This window comes from Aethalodelphis obliquidens, unplaced genomic scaffold, assembly GCF_003676395.1.
Source record: "Aethalodelphis obliquidens isolate GAN/ISIS:26980383/991018 unplaced genomic scaffold, ASM367639v1 scaffold12, whole genome shotgun sequence".
Classification (NCBI taxonomy): domain Eukaryota; kingdom Metazoa; phylum Chordata; class Mammalia; order Artiodactyla; family Delphinidae; genus Aethalodelphis; species Aethalodelphis obliquidens.
Genome location: NW_020837956.1, coordinates 22,778,086 through 22,802,249, shown reverse-complemented (window position 1 = coordinate 22,802,249; position 24,164 = coordinate 22,778,086). Strand labels below are relative to the sequence as shown.

The window sequence follows — 24,164 nt, the reverse complement described above, 5'->3', positions numbered from 1 at the left end:
TATTCAACATAGTTTTGGAAGTCCTAGGCACGGCAATCAGAGAAGAAAAAGAAATAAAAGGAATACAAATTGGAAAAGAAGAAGTAAAACTGTTACTGTTTGCCAATGACATGATACTATACATAGAAAATCCTAAAGATGCCACCAGAAAACTACTAGAACTAATCAATGAATCTGGTAAGGTTGAAGGATACAAAATTAATGCACAGAAATCTCTGGCATTCCTATACACCAACAACAAAAAATTAGAAAGAGAAATGAAGGAAACACTCCCATTTACCATTGCAACAAAAAGAATAAAATACCTAGGAATAAACCTGCCTAAGGAGGCGAAAGACTTGTACTCAGAAAATTATAAAACACTGATGAAAGAAATCAAAGATGACATAAAGAGATGGAGAAAAATACCATGTTCTTGGATTGGAAGAGTCAATATTGTGAAAATGACTATACTACCCAAAGCAATCTACAGATTCAATGCAATCCCTATCAAACTACTAATGGAATTCTTCACAGGATTAGAACAAAAAATTTTACAATTCGTATGGAAACACAAAAGACCCCAAATAGCCAAAGCAATCTTGAGAAAGAGAAATGGAGTTGGAGAAATCAGGCTCCTCGACTTCAAACTGTATGACAAAGCTACAGTAATCAAGACAGTATGGTACCGGCACAAAAACAGAAATATAGATCAATGGTACAGCATAGAATGCCCAGAAATAAACCCACGCACACATGAGCACCTAATTTACAACAAAGGAGGCAAGAACATACAATGGAGAAAAGGCAGCCTCTTCAATAAGTGGTGCTGGAAAAACTGGACAGCTACATGTAAAAGAATGAAATTAGAACACTACCTAACACCATACAAAAAAATAAAGTCCAAATGGATTAAAGACTTAAATGTAAGACCAGACGCTATAAAACTCTTAGAGGAAAACAAAGGAAAAACACTCTTTGGCATAAAACACCGCAAGATCTTTTTTGACCCACCTCCTAGAGTAAGAGAAATAAAAACAAAAATAAACAAATGGTACTTATTTAAACTTAAAAGCTTTTGTACAGCAAAGGAAACCATAAACAAGACAAAAAGACAACTCTTAGATTGGGAGAAAATATTTGCAAATGAAACAACAGACAAAGGATTAATCTCCAAAGTATACAAACAGCTCATGGAGCCAATATCAAAAAAACAAACAATCCAGTTAAAAAATGGGCAGAAGACCTAAATAGACATTTCACCAAGGAAGACATACAGATGGCCAAGAGGCACATGAAAAGATGCTCAACATCACTAATTATTAGAAAAATGAAAATCGAAACTACAATGATGTATCACCTTACACCGGTCAGAATGGCCATTATCAAAAAAGCTAGAAACAATAAATGCTGGAAAGGGTGTGGTGAAAAGGGAGCGCTTCTACACTGTTGGTGGGAATATAAATTGATACAATCACTATGGAAAACAGTATGGAGATTCCTTAAAAAACTAAAAATAGAACTACCATTTGACCGAGCAATCCCACTACTGGGAATATACCCTGAAAAAACCATAATTCAAAAAGAGACGTGTACCACAATGTTCATTGCAGCACTATTTACAATAGCCAGGACATAGAACCAACCTAAATGTCCATCGACAGATGAATGGATAAAGAAGATGTGGCACATATATACAATGGCATATTACTCAGCCATAAAAAGAAACGAAACTGAGTTATTTGTAGTGAGATAAATGGACCTAGAGTTTGTCATACAGAGTGAAGTAAGTCTCAAAGAGAAAAACAAATACCGTATGCTAACACATATATATGGAATCTAAAAAAAAAAAAAAAAAGGTCCTGATGAACCTAGTTGCAGGGCAGGAATAAAGACATAGACATAGAAAATGGACTTGAGGACATGGGGTGGGAGGGGGAAGCTGGGACGAAGTGAGAGTAGCATCGACATATATACACTACCGAATGTAAAATAGCTAGTGGGAAGCAGCAGCATAGCACAGGGAAATCAGCTCCGTGCTTTGCGATGACCTATAGGGGTGGGATAGGGAGGACGGGAGGGAGGCTCAAAAGGGAGGGGATATGGGGACATGTATATGCATATGGCTGATTCGCTTTGTTGTGCAACAGAAACTAACACAGTATTGTGAAGCAATTATACTCCAATGAAGATCTATTTTTTAAAAAAAAAACACCAAAAGGTGGAAATAGCCCTAAGGTCCATCAACAGAAGAATCAACAAAGGAATAGAATATTATTTAGCCATAAAAAGGAACAAGTACAGATACATGCTACAATTTCAATGACTCTCAAAACATTATGATAAGTGAAAGAAATTAACACAAAAAGTCACATATTTTACGATTTCTTTTGTATGCAATCTCCAGAATAGGTAAATCCGTAGAGACCGAAAGCGTATTAGTCGTTGCCAGGGGCTGGGTGAAGTATGGATGGGAGTGATTACTTTAAGGGTACAGGGTGTTCTTCCAAGGTGATTTTTAAAAAAAGAAGATTTTAGACTAGAGAGAGGTTTGCACAACATTGTGAACGTACTAAATGCCACTGAATTGTTCATACTTTAAAATAGTTAGCTGTATGTTATGTGAATTTCGCTCAAAAACAAAACAAAAACCCCAAGCAACGTAATTATAGTCTGCTTTCCAGCCCCCCCCCCCCCACAAGAAAGACAGTGAGAGCGCTAATCACCGTTCCAAGAAAACTACCCCAAACTAACGTTCTAGGACATAATGGTAGCATTTGCAGCAGCAGAATGAAGTTAAACCAATACGTCAATGGGAAGATGTTAACCTCCTGCTTTGTGGATGGGCACAGGCGTGAACCCCGTGTTGCGTTCAGTGACAACAGAAACTTCGGATTTAAAACAGACTGAGCGAACCCCAAAAATGTTGGAGCCGCAAGGGGCTTAAAACGATCGCCCGACCTGGATTTGCCCGGGCGATTGTGACTCGGGGTAACACAGGCGGTTGCAGAGCTGGCAATGGAGACCAGGTCTCCCCGCACACCCACCCCGCCACACCGCGAAGCAAATCTTCACACACGAGTTGGGTTTTAGGTTTGTTTCTTTGTTTTAAAATCCCGGGAGCTTTTAGTGGGCAAAGGATTGTGGGCTGGCATGCCAGGCCCCTGGAAGGAGAGATGCAGGTGTGAGGCGGGCAGGGGCGGGAGCCGGGTGAACGCTAGCGGCCCGACTCCCCGCCCGGCTCAGGGCCCCGTCCGCAATCACTAATCCCGGGCATTCCGCGTGGCCCGCTCCAGCGCCGCCAGGCTCGCCTCCAGCAGCTCGGTGGTTTGTATCTTTCTTGCTCTTAGGAGGAAGAGATCCTGACAAACATGGGTTAATTGACTGAATGAATGTCCTTCACATCAGGAGAGCAGTAGGATTTTACTGACGCCCTTGGAGAAACCGGAGAGAAACGAGGAGCAGAAATAGCGAACGTAAGCGGTCGGCTTTGCAAACCCAGCGGGCGCCGGGCGATTGTAGAGCACGTGTGCGTACCCGCCCGGCCGGAGAAATGCGGCCCATAAGTCAGGGTTGTGGGCCAGGTCTCGAAGTGTCCGCAGTCCTTTAAGAAACCACAGCTGGTGGGGGCGGGGGGGCGGTATCGTTTTGTAAAAAGCAAGGAAACGGAAGGGAAACTGTATTGCCCGTGTTTCCTTCGTCCAGGGTTGGAAAGCGGGTCCTTTGGCAGCGCCCTTTGCTCGCATTTCTGTCTCCGAGTTCCTCTGTTCTGTGCACCCTGGAGGAGCTCGGCCCCGGGGAGTTCCTTTAGAGGGTGGGGGCCAGGCCACCCTAAAATTACTGAGACCCTGGAGTGAGGTCTTGGTAAGTATTAGAGGAACGACGGCAGCTCCTTACAACAGCGGGGCCTTCGATAGCTCAGTTGGTAGAGCGGAGGACTGTAGTGGAGCGAGCTATGGTAATCCTTAGGTCGCTGGTTCGATTCCGGCTCGAAGGACTTCGTGTGATCTTTTTTAGCTTCCACTCATTCAGAGGAGAAAAGCTTACCTAGAAGCCGGCTGTGAGTTGCGTACGCACTGCAGATGTTCCGTGAAACATATATGCAGTAAATAGGGTATGGGTACGCCCTCTTGGGGGTTACATGCAAAGGAATGTTAACCTGTGCTTTTAAATGAGGCTTATTATTGCTTATGTGTAATTATTATATGTCTGCTTTTAAAAATCTTGCCCCTGGTCCCGCTGCACTTGAGTGCTAAGCTAAATGAATGTTCTGAATTGCGGTCGGTTCACTGGTCAGTGGACACCCCGGAACAACCTGTAAGGCAAAAAGAAAAAAGCCAACAACGGCCGGGGGATTAGCTCAAATGGTAGAGCGCTCGCTTAGCATGCGAGAGGTAGCGGGATCGATGCCCGCATCCTCCACTCGGTTTTTGGCCCGGGCACTGGAGGATCCCCGAACCGCAAGAGAGTGGCTGAAGCTGGTGGGTGTTTTGTAATACAGAGAGCAGTACCGTAGGCAATTGTTAGCTTCACACACCGTCTTTTTATTTTGCAGGTGAGTCTTTTCCAGTGTCCTTCTTGGTCACTTCGTCTTTTCCTCCTCCCGGTGGGCAGGCCGTTAACCGTCTTCTGAGAAGACGCGGGTGGAACCCTCCCGCCGGGCCCGCAGGTCGAGCCCCCAAACAGTACGGGCTCAGGTACTCGCTAAATGTGCGAGGGAACTCCAGCGTGCTGGCCAATGGCAGCGAGCCTTACTGGGCGGGTAGCCAGCTGTCCCCGCGGCCAATAGGCGTGAGACTTCTTGTTTCCCGGCAGAGCGGGGTCCCGGCACCACGGCGCTCGGGTTTTGTTTGGGCCCTGCGTGGAGGGCCCGGGTGCCGGGGCCCAGGTGGCGCCTCGCTAGCGGGAGAGGGAGCGGGATCACCGGCCCGGAGAGAGGTGAGGGGCTCTGCGTGGAGTGCGGGCCCCGGCCCCGCCCCCTTTTCAGCCCCCCGCGGCCCGGAGCCCCCCTGGAATCCCACCCCGCCCCGCCCCTCGCCCGGGGTGCCCCCGGCCGCACCCCCGCTCCTGTGGCCTCGCCTGTTACCCGCTACGCCCTGCCTTCCTACCCTCCCGCGAGTGTGAGTCCGCCCAGAACCGTCCCAAGCCAACAAACCCCACTCCGGCCGGGACAGTCTCGGTCCTTGTGTGAGGGTCCTTCAGAGTTGTGGGTCGAGAAGCCATCCCCCTGTCCCCAAGTAGGTCTCTATCGGCCACTTATTTTTTAGGGATGCTCAGAACACCCATTACTAACCCATAACTACCAGGGTAGCTTTTTCAGGGGCTTCACTGCTTACAGGACTGGGGGTGAGGGGGTGGAATAGACCCGTACCCTAACTGGGTTTGAGCTGTAGTCTCCAGGTGAGCAGGTGGCTTCTGACCAGTTTCCTTTGGCTTGGCAAAGGCCACACGTCTAGTTTTCCTCCCTGATAGGTATGGGGTAATAACAAAAAAGTAAGAACCAGCCCTTCCAGGGCTCAGGGGAGCAACAGAAAACTGCCTGGTCAGTACTTGTGAGGACAGAGGAGTGGAGAGAGGAAGCTGCCCATCCAAAGTTAGAAACTTGGTTCTCTCCACTCTGCTCTTCTCCAGAGTAGGGAGCCAGTCTGGGAACCAGAGATCCAGAATGGCCCATCTCTCAAGATGGCCACATGTGGTGGTGGGTGTGTCTTGGCTAGGTTTGGGCAATCTGACCTCTCTAGCTTCTGTAATCTTTGGGCTGCAAAGAAACTTAGAGTCTAGTGTTTCTCAGCATACTTAAGCCACTGAGTATTTCATTTTGGAATCGCCAAGCTGTGGTAAAATTGGGTCCTTTGAGGTCAGTTATAACCCTTAGTGTGGGGACAGAATACTGCTTATTCTTGGCCTTTGCTGGAACCCCACTTCTACCCTTTTTTTTTAAGGCGGAGAGAGACTCTTGTTTCTTAGGGCACTCCCTAAGAGCAGCTCTCATTCACCCAGAGATACTCAAAGAACATGTTTTCATTTTTCTTCCCTCTCCTCCCTACCCCACCATTTTTCCCCAGCTCTCAGGGCCTGAGTGGGGCAGGAGGATGCTTTCCCAGCCCCACCATGGAGCTGCGCTGTGGGGGATTGCTGTTCAGTTCTCGCTTTGATTCAGGGAACCTAGCCCACGTGGAGAAGGTGGAATCTGTGTCTAGTGATGGGGAAGGAGTAGTGGGTGGTGCCTCGGCCTCCACCAGCAGCATTGCCTCTTCCCCTGACTATGAGTTCAACGTGTGGACCCGACCAGACTGTGCTGAAACAGAATTCGAGAATGGGAACAGGTAAGAGGAGAGTCATGGAGGGTGGAAGAAGGAAGAGAGGCTGACCCCGCACCCGTGCTTCAGTTAGCCCTTTGACTGAGAGTTCGTGCCAGCACACTACCCTTCCCCTCCCACTCCCCCTTCCTCTCCCTCCCTCCCTCTCTCCCTACCAAGTAGCCCTTTCCCAGTTTGGCTTGCTCCAGCTCTCCCACATAGCTCCTCTCCAACCCTCCCATGTAGAATGACCTGTCTCTCCTACTCTGGCCCTCAGGTCATGGTTCTACTTCAGTGTCCGGGGAGGAACTCCAGGGAAACTCATCAAGATCAACGTCATGAACATGAACAAGCAAAGCAAGCTGTATTCCCAGGGCATGGCCCCCTTTGTGCGCACACTGCCCACCCGGCCACGCTGGGAACGCATTCGAGACCGGCCCACCTTTGAGGTAAGTTCCCCATGAGGAGGATAGATGGACTTGGGTGCTAAAGCAGATGAGGAAAAGGAAAGAGGAGTCCCTTCGATACAGCGTGCTAGGCAGGCGGGACACCAGGTTTTGGTACCAGCGTCCCTCTGGCGCCAGCTGGAGTCCAAGATAAGCCCCTGCCTCGGGAAGCCTAGAAGGATCTGGCTGTCACGTGGAGTTTCAGAGGGAGGGACGTTGGTAAAAGTGATGAGGGTGTGAGGTCAGTTCCTGGTGACCCCAGTAGGATCTTAGTTCTGACGCCGATGGCATGTTGCCCCTCTCTCTTCCTCCTCTGCTCCTCAGATGACAGAGACGCAGTTTGTGTTATCCTTTGTTCACCGTTTCGTGGAAAGCCGTGGGGCCACCACCTTCTTCGCCTTCTGCTACCCCTTCTCCTACAGTGACTGCCAGGATTTGCTAAACCAGCTGGACCAGCGCTTTCTGGAGAACCACCCTACCCATAGCAGGTGCCAGCCGCATTCTTACTCCTGTCATGCAGTCCTGGACCACACAGCACCTCTGCTACTCCTGGAACTTGCCCTAAGAGCCCTGAAACAAAACCTCATCTGTTCTTTTCTCTGTACAGAATGTGGGATTTGGGGTACCTTTGACAGATGTTTCTGTGTGACCTTGATCTTGGCATTACCACCGCTCCACTCCACTTATCCACCTGCCTACTTCAAGCCTCTTAGTATCCTAGCTCCCCTCAGTTACCCAGAATTTCGCCAGCGCTGCCGTTGCTCAGCACACATTTGTTGTTCTCCTGCCCCAACAGAGGCCAACTCTCTGTGTCTATGCAAAGTAGTCTATCCTAGGGCACCATAAACCGGGGAAAAAAACAATAAGTTTATCCTGTCCTGTTCCCTGCATTCTGGCAACGCAGACCCACCCAAATCCTCAGCCTCATTTAAAACTGTGAGGGACTGTAAGGCCCCAAAGGCTAGGGTGAAGTACCAGATCCCACAAATCCTGGGCTCGTGACAAGGCCCACCTGTTGGTAGGACTGCAGGGACTTCTCCTGGCTTAACGACCTGTACCTCTACAGCCCCCTAGATACCATCTATTACCACCGGGAGACCCTTTGCTACTCTCTGGATGGACTGCGTGTAGATCTGCTAACGATCAGTTCCTGCCATGGGCTTCGAGAAGATCGAGAGCCCCGCCTAGAGCAGCTATTTCCTGATGCCAGCACACCCCGACCATTCTGTTTCACAGGCAAGAGGGTGAGTAGAAATAGCATAAAGGTAGTACCTTGGCCTTTGCCCAGCTCCAGGCACTGCTGGTAGCTTAAGACCACGTTATTCCGCAGCCCCGTGGACACGGCCTCAGCCTGCATTCCGAGGCAAGTGTGACGGCTCCTACTTCATTTGCAGACTCAGCCAGCTGGAAGTCCAGTGGCTGCTTCCACCTCATCCCACCACCATCCCCACATGATGACCGCGGAATATAGAGCAACTGACCTAATAACTGCTTTCCTCTCCACCTCAGATATTCTTCCTAAGCAGCAGGGTACACCCTGGGGAGACTCCATCTAGCTTTGTCTTCAATGGCTTTCTGGACTTCATCCTTCGACCTGACGATCCTCGGGCCCAAACCCTACGTCGCCTCTTTGTCTTTAAGCTGATTCCCATGTTAAACCCCGATGGCGTAGTCCGGGGCCACTACCGGTAAGCAGCGTCCCCAGCCCGCCTGGATTGTTCCCAGTCCCCTCACACCCTGCATCTCAGTGGAAGACTCTCATCTAACGTCTGTGTTCCCAGTTCTCTTGCACCCTAACAAGGGCAGGTTCATGTGATCATCCAGTGACCTGAGAAGGAGTGTCCCATCTAGTGGCACTCTCTAGGAGAAGAGCCGGAATGCCCAGGTCCAGCTGAGCCGAGGGAGCTGTCTTTTAGGGTTCTGTGGGAGGGCTGACAGCTGGCCACAGAGGGGGCCTGCCTCAGTTCTTTCTTTCCTAACGCACCCTCAGCCTCTCGTGTCACAAGTCAAGTCTCCTTTTCATCTACTCTAGTGTCTCCTTCGCTGGCCCAGCCCTCTAGACCCTGCTTTGGTCCTTGTTTCTCTACAGCACAGACTCGCGTGGAGTGAATCTGAACCGTCAGTACCTGAAGCCTGATGCAGTCCTGCACCCAGCCGTCTACGGGGCTAAAGCTGTGCTTCTCTACCACCACGTGCACTCCCGTCTGAACTCCCAGAGTCCCTCTGAGCACCAGCGCAGTCCCCATCTCCCTCCTGATGCTCCCCTTTCTGACCTTGAGAAAGCCAACAATCTCCGAAATGAAGCTCGCCTTGGGCACTCACCTGACGGGGGGAGCCCTGAGGCCTGGACACAGACCGAGCCAGCAGAGCCGAAGCACCACAGCGTGTGGATTATGCCACAGCAGTCCACTGAGGCTGAGCATCCAGACCCCGACACCATCCCCCCCAAAGAGAGTGGTGTTGCTTACTACGTGGACCTGCATGGACATGCTTCTAAAAGGGGCTGCTTCATGTATGGAAACAGCTTTAGTGACGAGAACACCCAGGTAGGAATCCACAGGTGGTCATGTGAGTGTGGGACGTGTTGCAGGTTAGGAAATAAAGGTCAGGCCACAAATGGAGGGAAGGGGGCCTTCTGGCAGGAAAGCCTGGGGCTGCAAGAGGTACACTATCCTGAGCGAGCTCCAGAGAGCCAAGAAGGGGCAGCACTGGGCCCCTCACGTCTCAGTCGTTACGTCATGACCTCTGAATGAGGGTCAAGCCGTCGGCATCCTAGTCTTTTCTAGGGTTTGGGAAACCAGGGGAGGAGGAGAATTTCGCATTATTGGACAGAAGAAGGGCTTAAAAAGAGGTAGAATCGTACCTTTCCAACACCTAGAAATATTGTCAAACATTCAGTGAGAATTTACCAACACTGAGTACTGCCGATGGTTCGGAAGGTGTCTGCTGTGTTTAAGGCACGTGGCCGCATGCTTGGCATCTCTTCCTTGTCCGAATCCCTTCTTGCTCTGTCTCTCCTTCTGAGTTGCCTTTTTCCTCGCCCAAACAGGTGGAAAATATGCTGTATCCAAAGCTCATCTCCTTGAACTCAGCCCACTTTGACTTCCAGGGCTGCAATTTCTCAGAGAAGAACATGTATGCCCGAGACCGCAGAGATGGCCAGTCTAAAGAGGGAAGCGGCCGGGTTGCAATCTACAAAGCCTCAGGGATAATCCACAGGTTGGGTGGAAATTGAGATACAGTTGATGAAGTAGCTTCCCAAAGAAGACAGTACCCAGCCGAGGGCGCTCAAGGGGCAGGGGTAGCCGAAGTCTTCTCCAAGGACAGATTCACAACTAGTGTTCTTGTCTTTAGTCTGGGACACTAAAGGTCCCTTTTGGGGACCTTCTTAGGTACATAATAAAGCGCCAAGGTCAATTTCTAGTTGCTCGGGATTAGCACTTTCTATTTGTGTATATTTTTTCCCAAATGATTGTCTCATAGACCGCCTAGGCTGTCCCCCTGTGGTTCTGTCCAGATTCTGTCTGATAAATGTCTCTGTGTCTTAGCTACACACTTGAATGCAACTACAACACTGGACGCTCAGTAAACAGTATCCCTGCCGCCTGCCATGACAACGGACGTGCCAGCCCCCCTCCCCTGCCGGCCTTCCCCTCCAGATACACTGTGGAACAGTTTGAGCAGGTATGCATGCAGGGGATGAGTGGGGAAAAGGGAAACCGCAAAGTCTGGAAAGGCCCTCACTCTTGCTACCTGACTCTAAGGTCCTCTGAGGACAGGCGCACCACTATCGCTGCCTCATCTCTCAACCACTGTGGTTGGCTTCCTCGGTTAACAGGCGCAGGCCTCTGACTGTAAGAGTACTGAGAGGATGAGTGCGCACTATTCTGACCTCCCCCCAGCCCCGCCATAGAGAACCCCTGAGCTTGTCTTCCTCCTTCTATTGCATTTGTTCACTACTGACCTAAAAGTACCCCCTCTGCAGAGGTACCTGACGATCCTGGTGTCCTAGGGCACACAAGAGGTGTAGAAAGAGCTGTGGGTTATAGAAGAGATCCCAGTGCCTTCTCCTGCTGGGAGAACTCCTGCCTGGTGCCAGCCAGAAAGCCCACCTGCCCCTGCTCGTAATGGATGAGGGCCCCAGATGGGCAACAGTTTAGGGAATAGCTCTAAATCCACTTGGGATAAACAGCCTGAGCACAAAAGTTAGGATACTCATTGAGCAAACGTGAGGCCGGCCTCTCCTTCCCTTCCACTGTGCTGTGCACCCCAAACCAACACAGCACCCTAGGTTGGAAGACCAAGACACTGAGCCAAACCAGACTCTCCCCACAGGTGGGACGAGCTATGGCCATTGCAGCTCTGGACATGGCAGAATGCAATCCATGGCCCCGAATTGTGCTGTCAGAGCATAACAGCCTCACGAACCTCCGGGCCTGGATGCTAAAACACGTGCGCAGCAGTCGAGGCCTGAGCACTACTGTGAACACGGGTGTCAACAAGAAGAGAGGCTCTCGAACTCCACCCAAAAGTAACAAGTAAGGCCAGCAGGGTGGAAGGGAGAAAAGCTGTGAAAGTGGAACAGGGCTCTAGAGCGAGGAGTTCCAAGGAATTTGTGTGATTCCCAACTTCCAGAAGGGCCACATGGTGAATATTTCCAGGGTAAATTTAAATTAGTAAGATCAGTGTATTTTTTGGAGAATGGGATCCTCTTCCCTTTTACCTGGAGCTGCATACTTCCCAGATATCTGAAAAGCAGGCTAGGGGATTCCCTGCTCCAGAGCCCTGCACAAATCAAATACAGTTAGGGTGCGGGTGGGGGCAAAGCTCAGCTTCCAGTGGTTGTGAATGACTGAGGGGTCCAAGGGCAGCACCAAGGCATTAAAGGGGAATTCGCTGGGAGTTAAAGCTGCCCAGGGACAGCCCTTATGGCTCTTAGTGTATTGTCTGCAGGAGCGCGTTACGTGTGAACAAGGGCTCCCAGGCATCCTGAGATGCCCCAGGTTAGGTACCTTATCCATGGACGTAAATCCCTCCCTGTGCCTTTTCATTCCAGAGGTGATGCTTTACTGAGCATCAGACCATGGGGAAAGACTTGCAACAACCTCCCTGGCCCAGGGTTAACTGGCGTCTGCTTCTTTGCAGTGGACTGCCTGTTTCCTGCTCTGAAAATACCTTGAGCTGCGCGCGAAGTTTTAGCACTGGCACAAGTGCTGGTGGTAGCAGCAGCAGTCAACAAAATTCTCCACAGATGAAGAACTCCCTCAGCTTTCCTTTTCATGGCAGCCGGCCTGCAGGGCTGCCAGGCCTGGGCTCCAGCACCCAAAAGGTCAGCCACCGGGTGCTGGGCCCCGTCAGAGGTAAGCTAGTCTGGGAGCCCCTGCAACAGGTGTTCACTTGTTTGGGGCATTGCTGGGGGAAGTGAGAGCTTGAAGATACACACTTGGCCTGGGACCAAGGGGTGAATCAATAAAATTAGTATATAGCAGAATCTACAGCCTCTTCTGCGACCTTGGTGTTCCCTGCGGCACGAGCTCCAGACGGTACCGTATATGGCATAGGCGGGAGTCCGCGGTATCTGGGTCTCAGCAACTGCTGGGAGGCAGGAAAGTTTCCAAGGAAGAAACACTGGCTAGAGCAGGGTCACACTGAGACATGGAGCCTCCACGTCAAGGACAGGGTCGGTCTTGTTGGGAGCAACATAAGGAGATGTCCTCACAATCCAAATCGCATCACCATACAAAGACGGAGAATCCTCTCCAGGGTCTCTATGGGCTGAAATTGTTCCTAGCTTCAGAGCCTGTTCAGAAAGTGTTATCAGAAGGATGCCAGCTCTTCCAAAGAAAAATGGAACAACTACAGACAGCTCCTGTTCTAGGCTTACAAAGCAACAGTCTAGCCCCTTCCAGCAGTGGTCACAAGTGCTCAGCTGTGCCCCTGGGTTTGGCCAAGGAGACCCTGCTTGATACAAGATAAGAGATTCTGGGTCACAGTGTAGCCCCAAAACAGGTGGGCCTTCAGGGAAGAAGAGGAAGGGAATCCAGAGCCGTTCCTCGGGAGTGACCTGGACTGTAGTAGGGAGACAGTTGCCGGGCCACTTCTGGAAATAACACTAAATCAAAAATCAACATTGTATGTGGCTTCTGGGCTACAGCAATCTTGCCAGAGTATGGAGGCTTAAACGCTAGAACTAAGCTTTGCTGGTCTTCAAGCTGCACTCGTCCTCGTTAGCACTTCCCTGCTACTCAGCTTGCAACAGAGTTTTCGGTGCAGAGCAGAAACATGCACTGGGGTCAGTGGCTGTGGAAATCTGACTACTAGTTAGAGCAGCCACAGGAGAGAGCGCAGCGGGCCTTACCAGCTTTGACCAGTAAGATGTTCTACCCCTGAGAAGCTCCATAGTTACCTCTGCTTATGTTCCAAGCCCCACTCTTAGAGTCTGTCTTCATTGGGAAAGGACACTTTTGCACACTGTTTGATAGAAGGAGAGTATTAAAGCAATAATAATGCCTTATATTTAAATAGCATTAAACAGTGAACAACAAAAAAACAGTATCGCATATTTATTTCATTTAATCCTCACAAAGACCCTGTGGGATAGGTGGTATTTCCACTTTCCTGATGAGGAGACTGAGGGTGTTTAAGGGTAACTCGTCCAAGGTTGCGCAGCTATGAAGTGGCAGTTACTCAAATTTAGTCCTTTCGTGCTCCAGTCTACTTGAGTTTCCCACCTTAAATCTGGACATTTCTTCTTCTTTTAATTTCTTTTCCTTTTAACTCATAGAAGGAATATTGGCACCATAAATTCTCCTTCCCTGATTACAAAAGGGAAATAGCAAAGAGCCTTTTCTAGGTCCCCACTGGAGGATTCTAGGCAGTTTTTAGTCAATATTTTATTAACATCTTCCCTGCTCCCCCCCACCAAATGCAGAGTGTTGTATTAAGCTCCTTGAGTGAGAAACATGTATTCTGTTTATTTGTTACTTCCCCCAAATAACTAATAGAAAATAGGCATAGTCAGTACAAAGTAATTCCTGGTTGACTGACTTGAAACTTTATGGGGGACACAGGGCAGTAAACACAACATAAAAGCACACACTCATTATAAACATACAGGGAACATGGGGAGCCACTGTGGTAGATAAACACAAGAGTAATCACCCAAAGAATGATCAGTTGAGAAATGGTTTTGAAGAACGGGTGGTGGTGTATGGTTTTAACAAAAACATTCCAGAGATAACAGTGATAGCCAGGACCAGAGCTGCCTCGTAGAGAGGGCCACAGGCAGGCGCGCTAGCTGGTTCGAAGGGCCAAGCCCTGCCCGTGGGAATCAGGAAGGCAGGTGGGAGGAAGAAGCCGGAATGTCTTGAAAACAAAGATTATGAGTTAACAAGACATATGGCAACGACTGTGTTTCTGAGAATGATGGGAACAAAAGATTTAAGAGAGCCATCTGTGAACTGTTTATATATAAATCAAGCAGGGAAGGGGAGGCGGGATCCTTGCAGTAGTTTATACATGAGATAACCAGTGCCTATACCAGGGTCTATGAATGCACATACTAGAAACAGAAGGGGCAGGATTCAGTGGTGGTGGAAGAGAGACAAACGAAGAGAGCTTCATGGCTACAAGCTAAAGGAAAATGTCATGATGACAGTAAGACATTGTTGGAAGCCAAGTGCTGAGTTTATCTATTTTAGACATGCTTGGATGTCATGGGCTAGCTATATGGAGATGACCTACAGGCAGAAAAAGGGCCAAACTGTAGAAAAGGTGACATCAGGGTTGGATCTAAGAGTCATCCACGTACAGGTGAAACCAAGTGAGAAGCCATGTTCCCCCAGGTAAATGAACTTAAAAGCAGAAAGAGAGCTGGTCTGAGTACCAAGACACCCTAGGGACTTGCATAAATATTTGTAAGAACTAAGAAACTATGTCTCTAAGGTCAGGGGGTCAAGAAGGTTCCTAATAATACCAAACAGGAATACTGTAAGGAGCTGAAAGATCAGGTCTAGGAATCTTGACTCCTTTTCTCCTGAGCATCTGCTGGTGCTACAGTTTTACCACTTCATCTCAAGTCCCTGTAAGACTCCAGGATGGGAGACTGGCCCTGGCCTGGGCTAGGGACTTGTGATGCAGCTGTGGTATGTGGACACGGCGTCTTCAACTAACCCTTAGAAAAACTTCATTTTGTTTGTGTGATTTATCCTATGCTGTAGCTTTGTGACATTTCCTGGTTCCACACATCTGGCCCCTGGGCCTTTGCCACATCTGGGCATACTTTGTCTTCCGAGATAGGAAGAACACGACCCTCATATCTCTATAACTATAAAAGCAGCCATAAATATACTTTCCAAATCCCAAAACGGGGATTGCGTTGACAAGGTTTTTTTTTCTGACTTACCAACTTATTTATAAGAAAATTCCCACTAATGTATAAAAATTTTATCACATTTAACCGTACGTTTAACTGACTATCCTTTATTGGCCAGAACAGAACATGAGATTGGGCTACCCAGAAAATTTCAGAAAAGATCTAGGTAGCCCAGCCAGAAGCTTAGGCTAGAATCAGGGAACTAGTCTGGCAGGGTCTGTCCTCGGAGGCTGGGGGATGACATTTTAGAAGCCAAAAAGTAGCCAACGTGGGGTGAGCAGGAATGTTGCTGGGGCAGGAGGCTGGAAGAGCCTGAGTAAGCCTTGCCTCCCAGCGCCCCTGACCATAGTGCCAGGATCTTCCTTACCTCGTTCTCCCCCTGCTGCAAAATAGGTCCCGAGAACTGCCTTCCCAGACCCATGGTCACATCCCTGACCACGGGGCTCAGAGCGCAGAGGGCACCGTCCGCAGCTGCCACCGAGGAGCAGGAGGGAGAGCTCACTGGGGAACAGCTAACGTAACAGCTAAAGTGTGCGATTTCCTGGTGCACGAGCAGATGCAGACAGCTCGGAGGAGGACCTGCTGGGGAGGGGGTGGATAGTAAACGGGCTCTTCCTTCTGTTGCCTATGTATTGATGAAAACAGGGCTCGAACTAGAGGGAAGCCAGCGAGGTGCCTAGGACACATGATTTAAGAAGGCACTCGCTCTCAGGGTCAGGCAAGGGCCTCCTTAAACTATGCACTCTAGGCGCCTCACTCGCTTCATACTAGTCCTGGCCCTGGATTCAAGCAAGTCTCACTCAATAGCTTAAACTTATTCCCTAGCCCTCCACCCTACCCGGCGGGATACTGGTGTAAAAGGCAAGGGACTTAAGTGTAAAGCGGGGAGCCTTCAGCCATCAGCCCACCATGGCCACTCTAGTCCGCCCCAGCTCTGGCACTTAAAGCTGAGGTTACCAGAATTCTCTCCTGGCCTCTGTGATGCCTTGTCTCAGCTGACCAGCAGCTTCTGATAGAGCAGCTAAAGGCCAATGGTGAGTGGAGGCTCCTTTGAGAAGTGAGTCAAAGGACATAGGAAGAGTGCCTCCAGCACCATCATCACTTTTACTTTTTCCCCTGCAAGCGAAAGTTTTGTGTTAAATAGCAGAGTAATAAAACTTATTTGATGGCAGGAAATATCTCCTAACACATCTATTTATTCCCTTAGCACCTAGCACCATGCCTGGCACTTATTAAATGATCTGCAAATATTTGTTGAACAAATAAAAGGCAGGAAGTTGAAGCTGAATGAAGGCTTGTCTCGCCTGTCCACCCCTCACAGGGCATAAATCAGGTCTGCGTTCATCCTAGGGATCCAGTGAGATCTGGGGTGCTACCTGTAGGGACAGTTCTAAAGATGTTTTGGAGGGATGATGCATGACCTAGGCACAGGTTACACAACTACCCCTCAAAATTGTGAGCCCTTAGAACATCCATTCTGACTCATACAATGGTAAGGTGGGTCTGGCTCTATGCCTCTGGCCTCTGCCCCAGGACTGTCCGGCCTCCCAAATGGAACCTAGGGGCTGATTATCATAAAACACCATCTCACAAGCTCTAGATGTAGAGCTGTTCACATTATCACTTGCATTCAGCCTTAAGGCACTGTTTCTCTAGCTTCGAGCCAAGAAAGAAGAGAGTTGGGGCTCCTCCCTTTAATTCTTGTCACAATGGAGACTGGGTAGGCCTGGATGATACCGGGGCCCAGAAGCCAAAACATGAGAAACTGGGCTGTGTGCTCACGCTGCCAAATTCACAGGCAGCCCCCGAACCTTAAGACAGTCTTTTAAGTGATGACGTGTTACCTTTAAATGCCTTGTACTTTCCAGATCAGGCCTCTCTCCTAAACTAGAACCTGTCTCCTACCCTGAAACTCTCTTCAGGGGCACGATTCCTGAGTTGTATCCTTAATATCTTGCCTTTGATCCTTACATTTCACATTGGCATTTTTTATACCATTTGCCTGTTTTGCTTTGTATCTTTTTTTTTTTAACATCTTTATTGGAGTATAATTGCTTTACAATGGTGTGTTAGTTTCTGCTTTATAATAAAGTGAATCAGTTATACATATACATGTTCCCATATCTCTTCCCTCTTGCGTCTCCCTCCCTCGCTTTGTATCTTCTTAAGTGCCACTCAGTTCCTTACTAGAACCTACAAATGTCCCAGAGGCCTTCACTCAACTTCTAGCCTGCTCTCTTATCCTTCCTTGGGGTGGGGTGAGGCTTCATCCCTTAACATGGTTTCAACATCCTTCTGTGTATAGATATTTCTCAGATCATCTATTTCCTGCTATTTCCCCCTCTGTCATTAAAGTTCATTATTTCTGCCTACTGTGCACTATCAATCACTTGACATCATCTTGACATCCCTGTTTTAATCAAAGAATTACCCAGGTCTAGGCTCTACAGTGTCTCTAAGTCATTGGTGGTGGGTAATGTTTCAAGTTATGTGACTGTGGCCATGAGTCTGACTTCGGTTGTTTTGTTGGCATCGCTGTGCCAACTCTCACTAGGTCTGGTTGTTTTTGACTCCTGTCTGTGGTCTTAGACTCTAATTGGTACCCAGCATCTTGGCAAACTCCTCAAAGCTAGAGTAGCTTCCATCCTGAGATCTCTCCCTTTCTTCTCGTCCTTATTCATACGAGTATCAGTTTTTTTAAATTTGGTTTGGGACCTTCCAGAAGTAGCCTTGTCACTGCTAGTGTAGCTAGACAAGGTAAAGTTACTGTCACCTGCTTCCTACTTTAGGGCCTTTTCACATGTAACACATGTTGCTTTGTTAGAAGTCAACTGGCATCTGGAACTACCATCGAATTCAGCTCCACAAAGGTTAACAGCTCATTCCGTTTGAGAGCATTTGGTACCTGCTGTCCCCCTGTGATAAGGAAGGACCTGCCAAGCCTGAGAATCTCCCTACCTCACCATCTACCCCACTGGGACCCCACCTTTCAGAATCCGTAGCAGTGAGGCTCTAGCTACAAAGAAGAGACCAAGAGAGCTGCCCCACAGAGTATAACCATATGCCCTTAGGGATTGTTGAGCCAGCTTACGGTCTACAGTGGGTATCTGCTATCCGGGTAAACAACATGTTTATTAAGGTCTCTGGTTTTCCAGGCAGTACTTTACAGGCACTGGGATGTACAGTATTAGAAAAGACAAGGTCCCTACCCTCAAGAGACTCAAGTTCCAATTAGAATATTAGCTAACATTTATTGAGCACTTACCATGTGCCAGGCAGTATTAAGTACTTTACATGTACTAATATTTAGTTAAGGAGACAGAAACCATAAAAAATTACTAGCCAAGTGAACAAAGGACAATGAAAGAGAAGAATTAATCCTACTGTTAATGGTCAGTGAGGATTCATAGAGGTGACATTTGAGATCGGACATATAAGATGTCCAAAGTTTCACTAGAAGAGGAAACAGACTTTGCAGAGGAACCACATAGCTAGTAGCCCTAGAGGCTATAGCAGAGGGTGTGAAGGATCAAGTCAGCATCCTACTAAGGATGTGTAGACTGGACCCACAGTGGGCGGGGCTCTGAATGCCACGTTAAAAAGTTTAGACTTTATCCTTTAAAAGACCTTCAGTATCTCTCCCTTGCCTGAGCCAAAATGACTTGATCAGGTCTGTATTTTAGAAGAATAATTTCTGGCATCTGTGTGAAGGATGGATTGTAAAAGGGAAGAGACTCAAGCTGGGGAGGCCAGTGGGGAATTTTTTTCAAAAGCCTGGATGAGAGATAAAGACCTGTATCTGGATGCTGGCAATGGCAAGGGTGAATAAAGGAGGAATTCCAGTGAAGGCAGAGGGAGAATTGTCCAGATTTGGGTTAAACACAAATCTAAATGTGAGGGAGGAGTCGAAAGAGGAAACAAGGTTTCTAGCAGATTTTTCACCAAGATAGGGAGAACAAAAGGAAGGAGGGGAGAAAATGAGTTTTGTTTGGGTCATGAGAGACTGCCAGGTAGGAACGATCAGTAGACAATCAGAACTGCAGTTCAGGAAAAAAAGGGCAAGAGGGAGACTTGGGAGTTTTGAGTACATAGAGCAGGAGAGAACCAAGGCTAAAATGGTGGGGGACACTGACATTTAGGGGCAGGACAAGTAGTTGAAAAGGGGCGGTTAGGGGGGAAGAGGAGAACCTAGGAAAGCCAAGCTCAATAACTTCTTTGCCAGAAGAATGAACTGGTGGGTGAGTAGGCTGGTTAGCTCCAGAGAGGTGAAGTAGGATGAGGGCTGGATGAAAACTGGAGAGCTGGAATAAATTATTAGTTCTTTCTACCCATCTTAGACTTACTTCAGAAGAGGGATGCTGGTGTGATGACAAGCTTGAAAACAGGCATCTGCTGACAAGGGAAGGCCAATGGGGCAGGGGAGTGACAATGCCTCACTTATTTGCCCTTTTATCTGCTTGTGTCCCTTCCACTCAGAGCCCCGAAGCCAGGACAGGAGACGGCGGCAGCAGCCACTGACCCATCACCCTACTTCAAGCAGCCCGGCCCCGTCCCCAACTCCTGTTAGTTCTAACACAGCCTCTTTACACATGGGCTCCTGCCTACTGCCCAACTCACTCGGCATATCAGGTCTGTACCCACCGCCCCTGAAATCTGGGTTGGCCAACCTCCTTCCTTCCCTACCTCCCAGGGCATAGGCCAGACTCCTGACTAGGCTTGAAGAAATCCCTCCAGCTCTGCTGCCATGTGACCTGGACCTCATTCCTGACTTGATGTAATACAGGCCACTCCAGACCAGGGGCACCAGTTATCCTCCTGGATTATCCTAAATCCCTAACATCAATGCCCTTGTACAGGAGGCTGGAGTTTAGTGAACATCTTTGTGTAATAAAATAAGTTACCACTTATTGAGCGTTTACTATGTGGCAGGCACTGCTCTAAGCACATTATCTCATTTAATCCTTATTTTTACAGTTGAGGAACCTGAGGACTTTTCCTACCTGCTATTTATTCAAGCTCCCTGACTCCAGGAGCTGGGCAACTTAGACAAAACTGAAGAATGAAAAAAGCATAGGCCTTTCACCTGTCACCACCGCAAATGTTGTGTGACCATATCATCCACAAAGAGCCTAGACCGTCTGCTCTCCTTTTAAGTTATAGACCCAGCCGTGTAAAGCACTGGATGGGGATGATTTCTAAAACTTCAGCCTAACATCTCCTACCTCCCTCAGAGCCCACTACTCCCAACCTGTTAACTCTCTTCGACGGGTAGCCCTGAATCCACCAGTCTTGGGTACTGATGACTTGATCCTTAAATGCTCACACATATGACTGGGATAACTCTGAGGTCTATAAATTCATAGTAGTTCAGTTGAGTGGGTTCTGATTCAAGCTCAAGTTACTGTTCTACCCCTCGGACCAGACTAGAGCGTGACGTGCTTCTGAACCAGCGGCGATTTTGCCAGGCAGCGGACATTTTTCTGGAGATGTTTGGTTGTTACAGTGGGGAGGAGGCAGGGGAAGAAATGGCATCTGCTGAGCAGAGGCCAGAGATGTTGCTAAACATCCTGAAATACACAAGGCAGCCGCCCACAACAAAGAATTATCCAGCCCAAAATGTCAATATTGCCAATACTGAGAAACTCTGATCTAAAGGAAGTTACCTCTTCTCCGTGGCCCCATCCTGATATCAGTTTCTTTTGTTCCCTAGGGAGTAGCTGCTCATTCCTACCCTCAGGGGACAAACCAGAGGCTGTCATGGTGATTGGGAAAGGCCTGCTAGGGGCTGGACCTCGGATCCCCTGTATCAGGACCCGACTACAGGTAACGTTTTTGGGTCTTCCCCAGTCCCCAGCATAGCGACTCTTGCAGAGCCCAGCAAGGCGCTGTTCACCTGGGTAGTGGGAGGGAAAATGCCCAGCACTGCTTTACACCCTCTCCCCACAACCACAGCAGAGAGCTGCTCTGATGCCTGAGTGCCTGTCTGTCCGGTGCTGCACCCCCGTCCCCTTCAGCCAGGTCTCTTGCTTGCTTCCAATCCCAGTATCCCTGCCAGACATACCCTAACCTCAGCCTGCTAGCTTTGGCTTTGCCTGCCCCTGCCTTAGCTTCTCCTCTCTTTCTGCCCAGACCTGCCCGAGGAGAGTTCCCGCCAGGAGGGGTCCCGGATTCCCCAGGTAACACATCTGGTTGCTGCTCCTAGGAACAGCTGTGCCACCAACTCCGATTCACTCCAGATCCCCATGCTAGGTTGACTGAAGTTAGGTGTAGGCAGAAGCTGACTGAACAGGTGAAGCTTAAGCTGCTCTGGCAGGGGCTGAGGCAATGAAGGCTCTGAGGCAGACCCACTAATCCTCCAACATCTTTCCACACCGTGCTTCTCTACTCAGCCAGATCTTGACCGTGGTATAGCCATGAAGGTTAAATGCTGGACCCTTCTGACTCCCCTAGTTAAGCTTGGAATGTATAGTCATAGACTGAACCCAAGAGTTTTCTAGCTATTATCCTGCCCTACCTTCTCAGCTAGGAACAGTGCCCAGGAACTCAAGGTCCCAGTACCCGTGTTGACACCCATACTACACTCATACGTGTGGATACTAGAAGGAAACCTAGAAGCAAAAAGTTCATGGAAGAATCCAGCCTCATAGCCTACCCCCTGTCCACACAGGCTAGGCCCAGGTTGGGCCGGGGCTCACCGCCGACTCGCAGAGGGATGAGAGGCTCTTCGGGCCCCACGTCCCCTACCCCCCGGAGCAGGGAGAGCAGTGAGCCAGAGCCGGGACCCTGCTCCATACCACGGTGAGCACCAGGGTGCAACGCTTCACCCCACCTCTCACTTCTATCCCCTTATTCCCATTTCTGCCATTCAAGATCATTTTCTTCCTTCCCTTCTCCCTTTGACCCCCGAAAGACTAAATGTACCTTCATTAAGAACCTAGTCCCTGACTTTTTTCCCCATCATGCTGTCCGTCTTCACTCCAACAGACAAGAGAACAACTTCTAGTTAGGCCTAAGGAGCAGGCTGGTCAGACCATTCCTGTCAGACCACTGTGCAGTGCTCAACCTGCCTATCCTCACCCACCTTGCCTCTCTCACCTCCCAGCCCCTGGCTGAAAGACCAGAAGAAGGGTGGAGTTTTCACAACCCTGACTCCTCTCTCTTCTCTGTTGCAGGCTGCCTCAGGCTGGGCCCCCACGGCCCTGCTCTGCCCCTGCCGTTTCTCCTATTTCCCGTAGTCTGTCTGACTCCCAGTCCCGGATTTGTTACAGTGGGGGGCCCTTGGGCCAAACTGAGGTTTGTTTTGTCCCTAAATCTCCTCCACTCACTGTTTCTCCTCGGGTCTGAGGCCTTGACCTTCACGCCCAGCACATGACCCGGAGATGGGGAACACAGTGAGAAATGTGCTAGTCCCCTTTCTCAGCTCCTGATTCCATGTGACAATTATAACTCCTTGGAACGCCAGCCACACTGTTCTGAGACACAGCAGAGCATCACCTTGAGACAGGACAAAGCAGGGACCTGCCACCCCTTCCCTCCCTCCACAGCACACGATTTTGGGACCACAAAAAAAATCTATATTTTTATACTGGGGGGAGGGAGTAGAAAATAAAGTAGCCCTATGCTGGGCCCTATTCAGTGGCAGCTTCTTGTTCCATAAGGTTAAGGAAGACTTTGAGGAAATTAAAGTTGTTTGGAAAAATCCAGGTGTAGTTGCTTTGTATGTTGTGATGGGTAGAAGGGATGAAGTGAAGTGTGAAGGCCCCTCACACCCTCCATCTTGCCTCAGACTATGTCCTGGAACCCTAGAAAAGAGGGGAAAGACCTGAGGTAAGGAAAATGCTGCAGCTTTCCTCTGGGGCAATCCTTCAGGAATCAACTCCCATCCAGCCTGTCCCCCCTTACAATTCTCGCCCACACTTATGGGTTGGTTTACCAGACGTTCACACAGCACCTCCCCCCATCCCATTCTTCTCTATGGCTTGGGTCTACACTAGCCAACCCCTAAATCAGTGCCCTGTGCCCCTGAAATAGAATTCTCTGTCTTTCCAACCCCTCACAAAAAAAATTATGCCTAAATAAAACCCTAAACAACCTTGGAAAAGTGAGTACTATTTAAGTGAAGAGCCTAAATCCTCTTACTTGGACGGCATCCTCAGTACCTTTATTCCTTCGGGTGTCAGTACTTTCTTGTACCCGTACTATCAACTTGGGCATCTGGGGACCACAGGAAGATGGGGACTGAGGGGGTTTAGGGAACCCACCCCGTTCTAGCAGGGAGCAGTTTAAGGGGGAAGGGGGCAGGGCACTCGCTGCTCTGTGCGGATAAAGGGGCCGAGTATCATGCTTGGCCCAACACTTTCTGATTTGAAGTTTCGAACCCTTCACGCCCTGGCGCGGCCCCGCCACTCACTCTCTGGGGCTGGGCGCTACAGCCCCGTACCGTTACCTGGGGCGGAGAAAGCGCCACTTTCATTCCTGCTTCTTGGGATTGTTGACGGCCACGTAGTGATAGAGAACGACAAGCAGGAAGAGCGACACGCCCAGCATGTTGGCAAAGATGGCGAGCTGCACGTCCGTGATCATGCTGCGGAGAAGAGGGGGGACTGAGCCTCGGACCGGCGCACTCCTCACCCAGACCAGGACCCTTCCTCGCCGCACTGGCCCAGCCACCGCCGATGGGCCGTGGACCGCGCCTGCGTGCCTCTCACCTGATCAGCAGGGCTCGGCTCCGACACGATCTGTGGACTAGCTCGAGGTAGGAGACCTGGACCGGAAGTTTGCTGCGCCAGCTCAGTCCCAAAACAGCCACTTCCGGCCGTCAGGCTCGGCCGGTAAGGGCTCCCTAGCCCCCGCGTCTCGCCTGCTCCCGCGGCGCACTCGCAAGGGGCGGGGTCTTGGGCGGGGCTGAGGAGGGGCCGGCCGCCGTAGGGGGCGGGCGGGCTGCAGACGCTCGCTTCGTACGCGGCACGGCGCAGCTGTGAGCTGTTGGCGTGGTCCGGGACAGGGTTAGGGGCGCTGGGGCCGCTTCCTTGGAGCCGAGGAGTGGACTAGAGCGAGGGTGTGGCG

The 24,164-nt window shown here is 49.6% G+C and overlaps 2 protein-coding genes and 2 non-coding genes across 11 annotated transcripts; 3 read left to right on the top strand and 1 right to left on the bottom strand.

Moving 5' to 3' along the window:
• The first annotated feature begins 3,886 nt into the window (after positions 1-3,886).
• Positions 3,887-3,976, top strand: TRNAY-GUA (transfer RNA tyrosine (anticodon GUA)). Its single transcript is given in 2 exon segments — positions 3,887-3,923; positions 3,941-3,976. It is a non-coding gene; the product is annotated as a tRNA-Tyr (tRNA).
• A 352-nt stretch (positions 3,977-4,328) lies between these two features.
• Positions 4,329-4,401, top strand: TRNAA-AGC (transfer RNA alanine (anticodon AGC)). Its single transcript has one exon. It is a non-coding gene; the product is annotated as a tRNA-Ala (tRNA).
• Positions 4,402-4,752: 351 nt separating this feature from the next.
• On the top strand, positions 4,753-22,799 carry AGBL5 (AGBL carboxypeptidase 5). Of its 7 annotated transcripts, none has more exons than XM_027113606.1 (15): positions 4,753-4,917; positions 6,045-6,305; positions 6,556-6,727; positions 7,049-7,212; positions 7,791-7,968; positions 8,234-8,412; positions 8,814-9,270; positions 9,774-9,943; positions 10,273-10,408; positions 11,060-11,262; positions 11,870-12,084; positions 19,575-19,727; positions 20,809-20,921; positions 21,766-21,896; positions 22,271-22,799. In XM_027113606.1, the coding sequence occupies exons 2-15, from the start codon at positions 6,091-6,093 to the stop codon at positions 22,440-22,442; spliced, it is 2,658 nt and encodes an 885-aa protein (XP_026969407.1). In that variant the 5' UTR covers positions 4,753-4,917; positions 6,045-6,090; the 3' UTR covers positions 22,443-22,799. The 7 variants fall into 7 exon arrangements, with proteins under 7 accessions (XP_026969407.1, XP_026969412.1, XP_026969413.1 ...); XM_027113611.1 differs by lacking the exon at positions 22,271-22,799 and adding an exon at positions 21,228-21,274 and having other exon boundaries at positions 21,766-21,884; XM_027113607.1 differs by lacking the exon at positions 4,753-4,917 and adding an exon at positions 4,969-5,099.
• On the bottom strand, positions 22,650-23,940 carry OST4 (oligosaccharyltransferase complex subunit 4, non-catalytic). Of its 2 annotated transcripts, none has more exons than XM_027113613.1 (3): positions 23,807-23,938; positions 23,545-23,682; positions 22,650-22,900 (listed from the first exon to the last, which is right to left on the bottom strand). In XM_027113613.1, the coding sequence occupies exon 2, from the start codon at positions 23,679-23,681 to the stop codon at positions 23,568-23,570; it is 114 nt and encodes a 37-aa protein (XP_026969414.1). In that variant the 5' UTR covers position 23,682; positions 23,807-23,938; the 3' UTR covers positions 22,650-22,900; positions 23,545-23,567. The 2 variants fall into 2 exon arrangements, 1 of the variants encoding a protein (XP_026969414.1); XR_003434132.1 differs by having other exon boundaries at positions 22,656-22,900; positions 23,509-23,682; positions 23,807-23,940.
• Between the last annotated feature and the right edge of the window lie 224 nt (positions 23,941-24,164).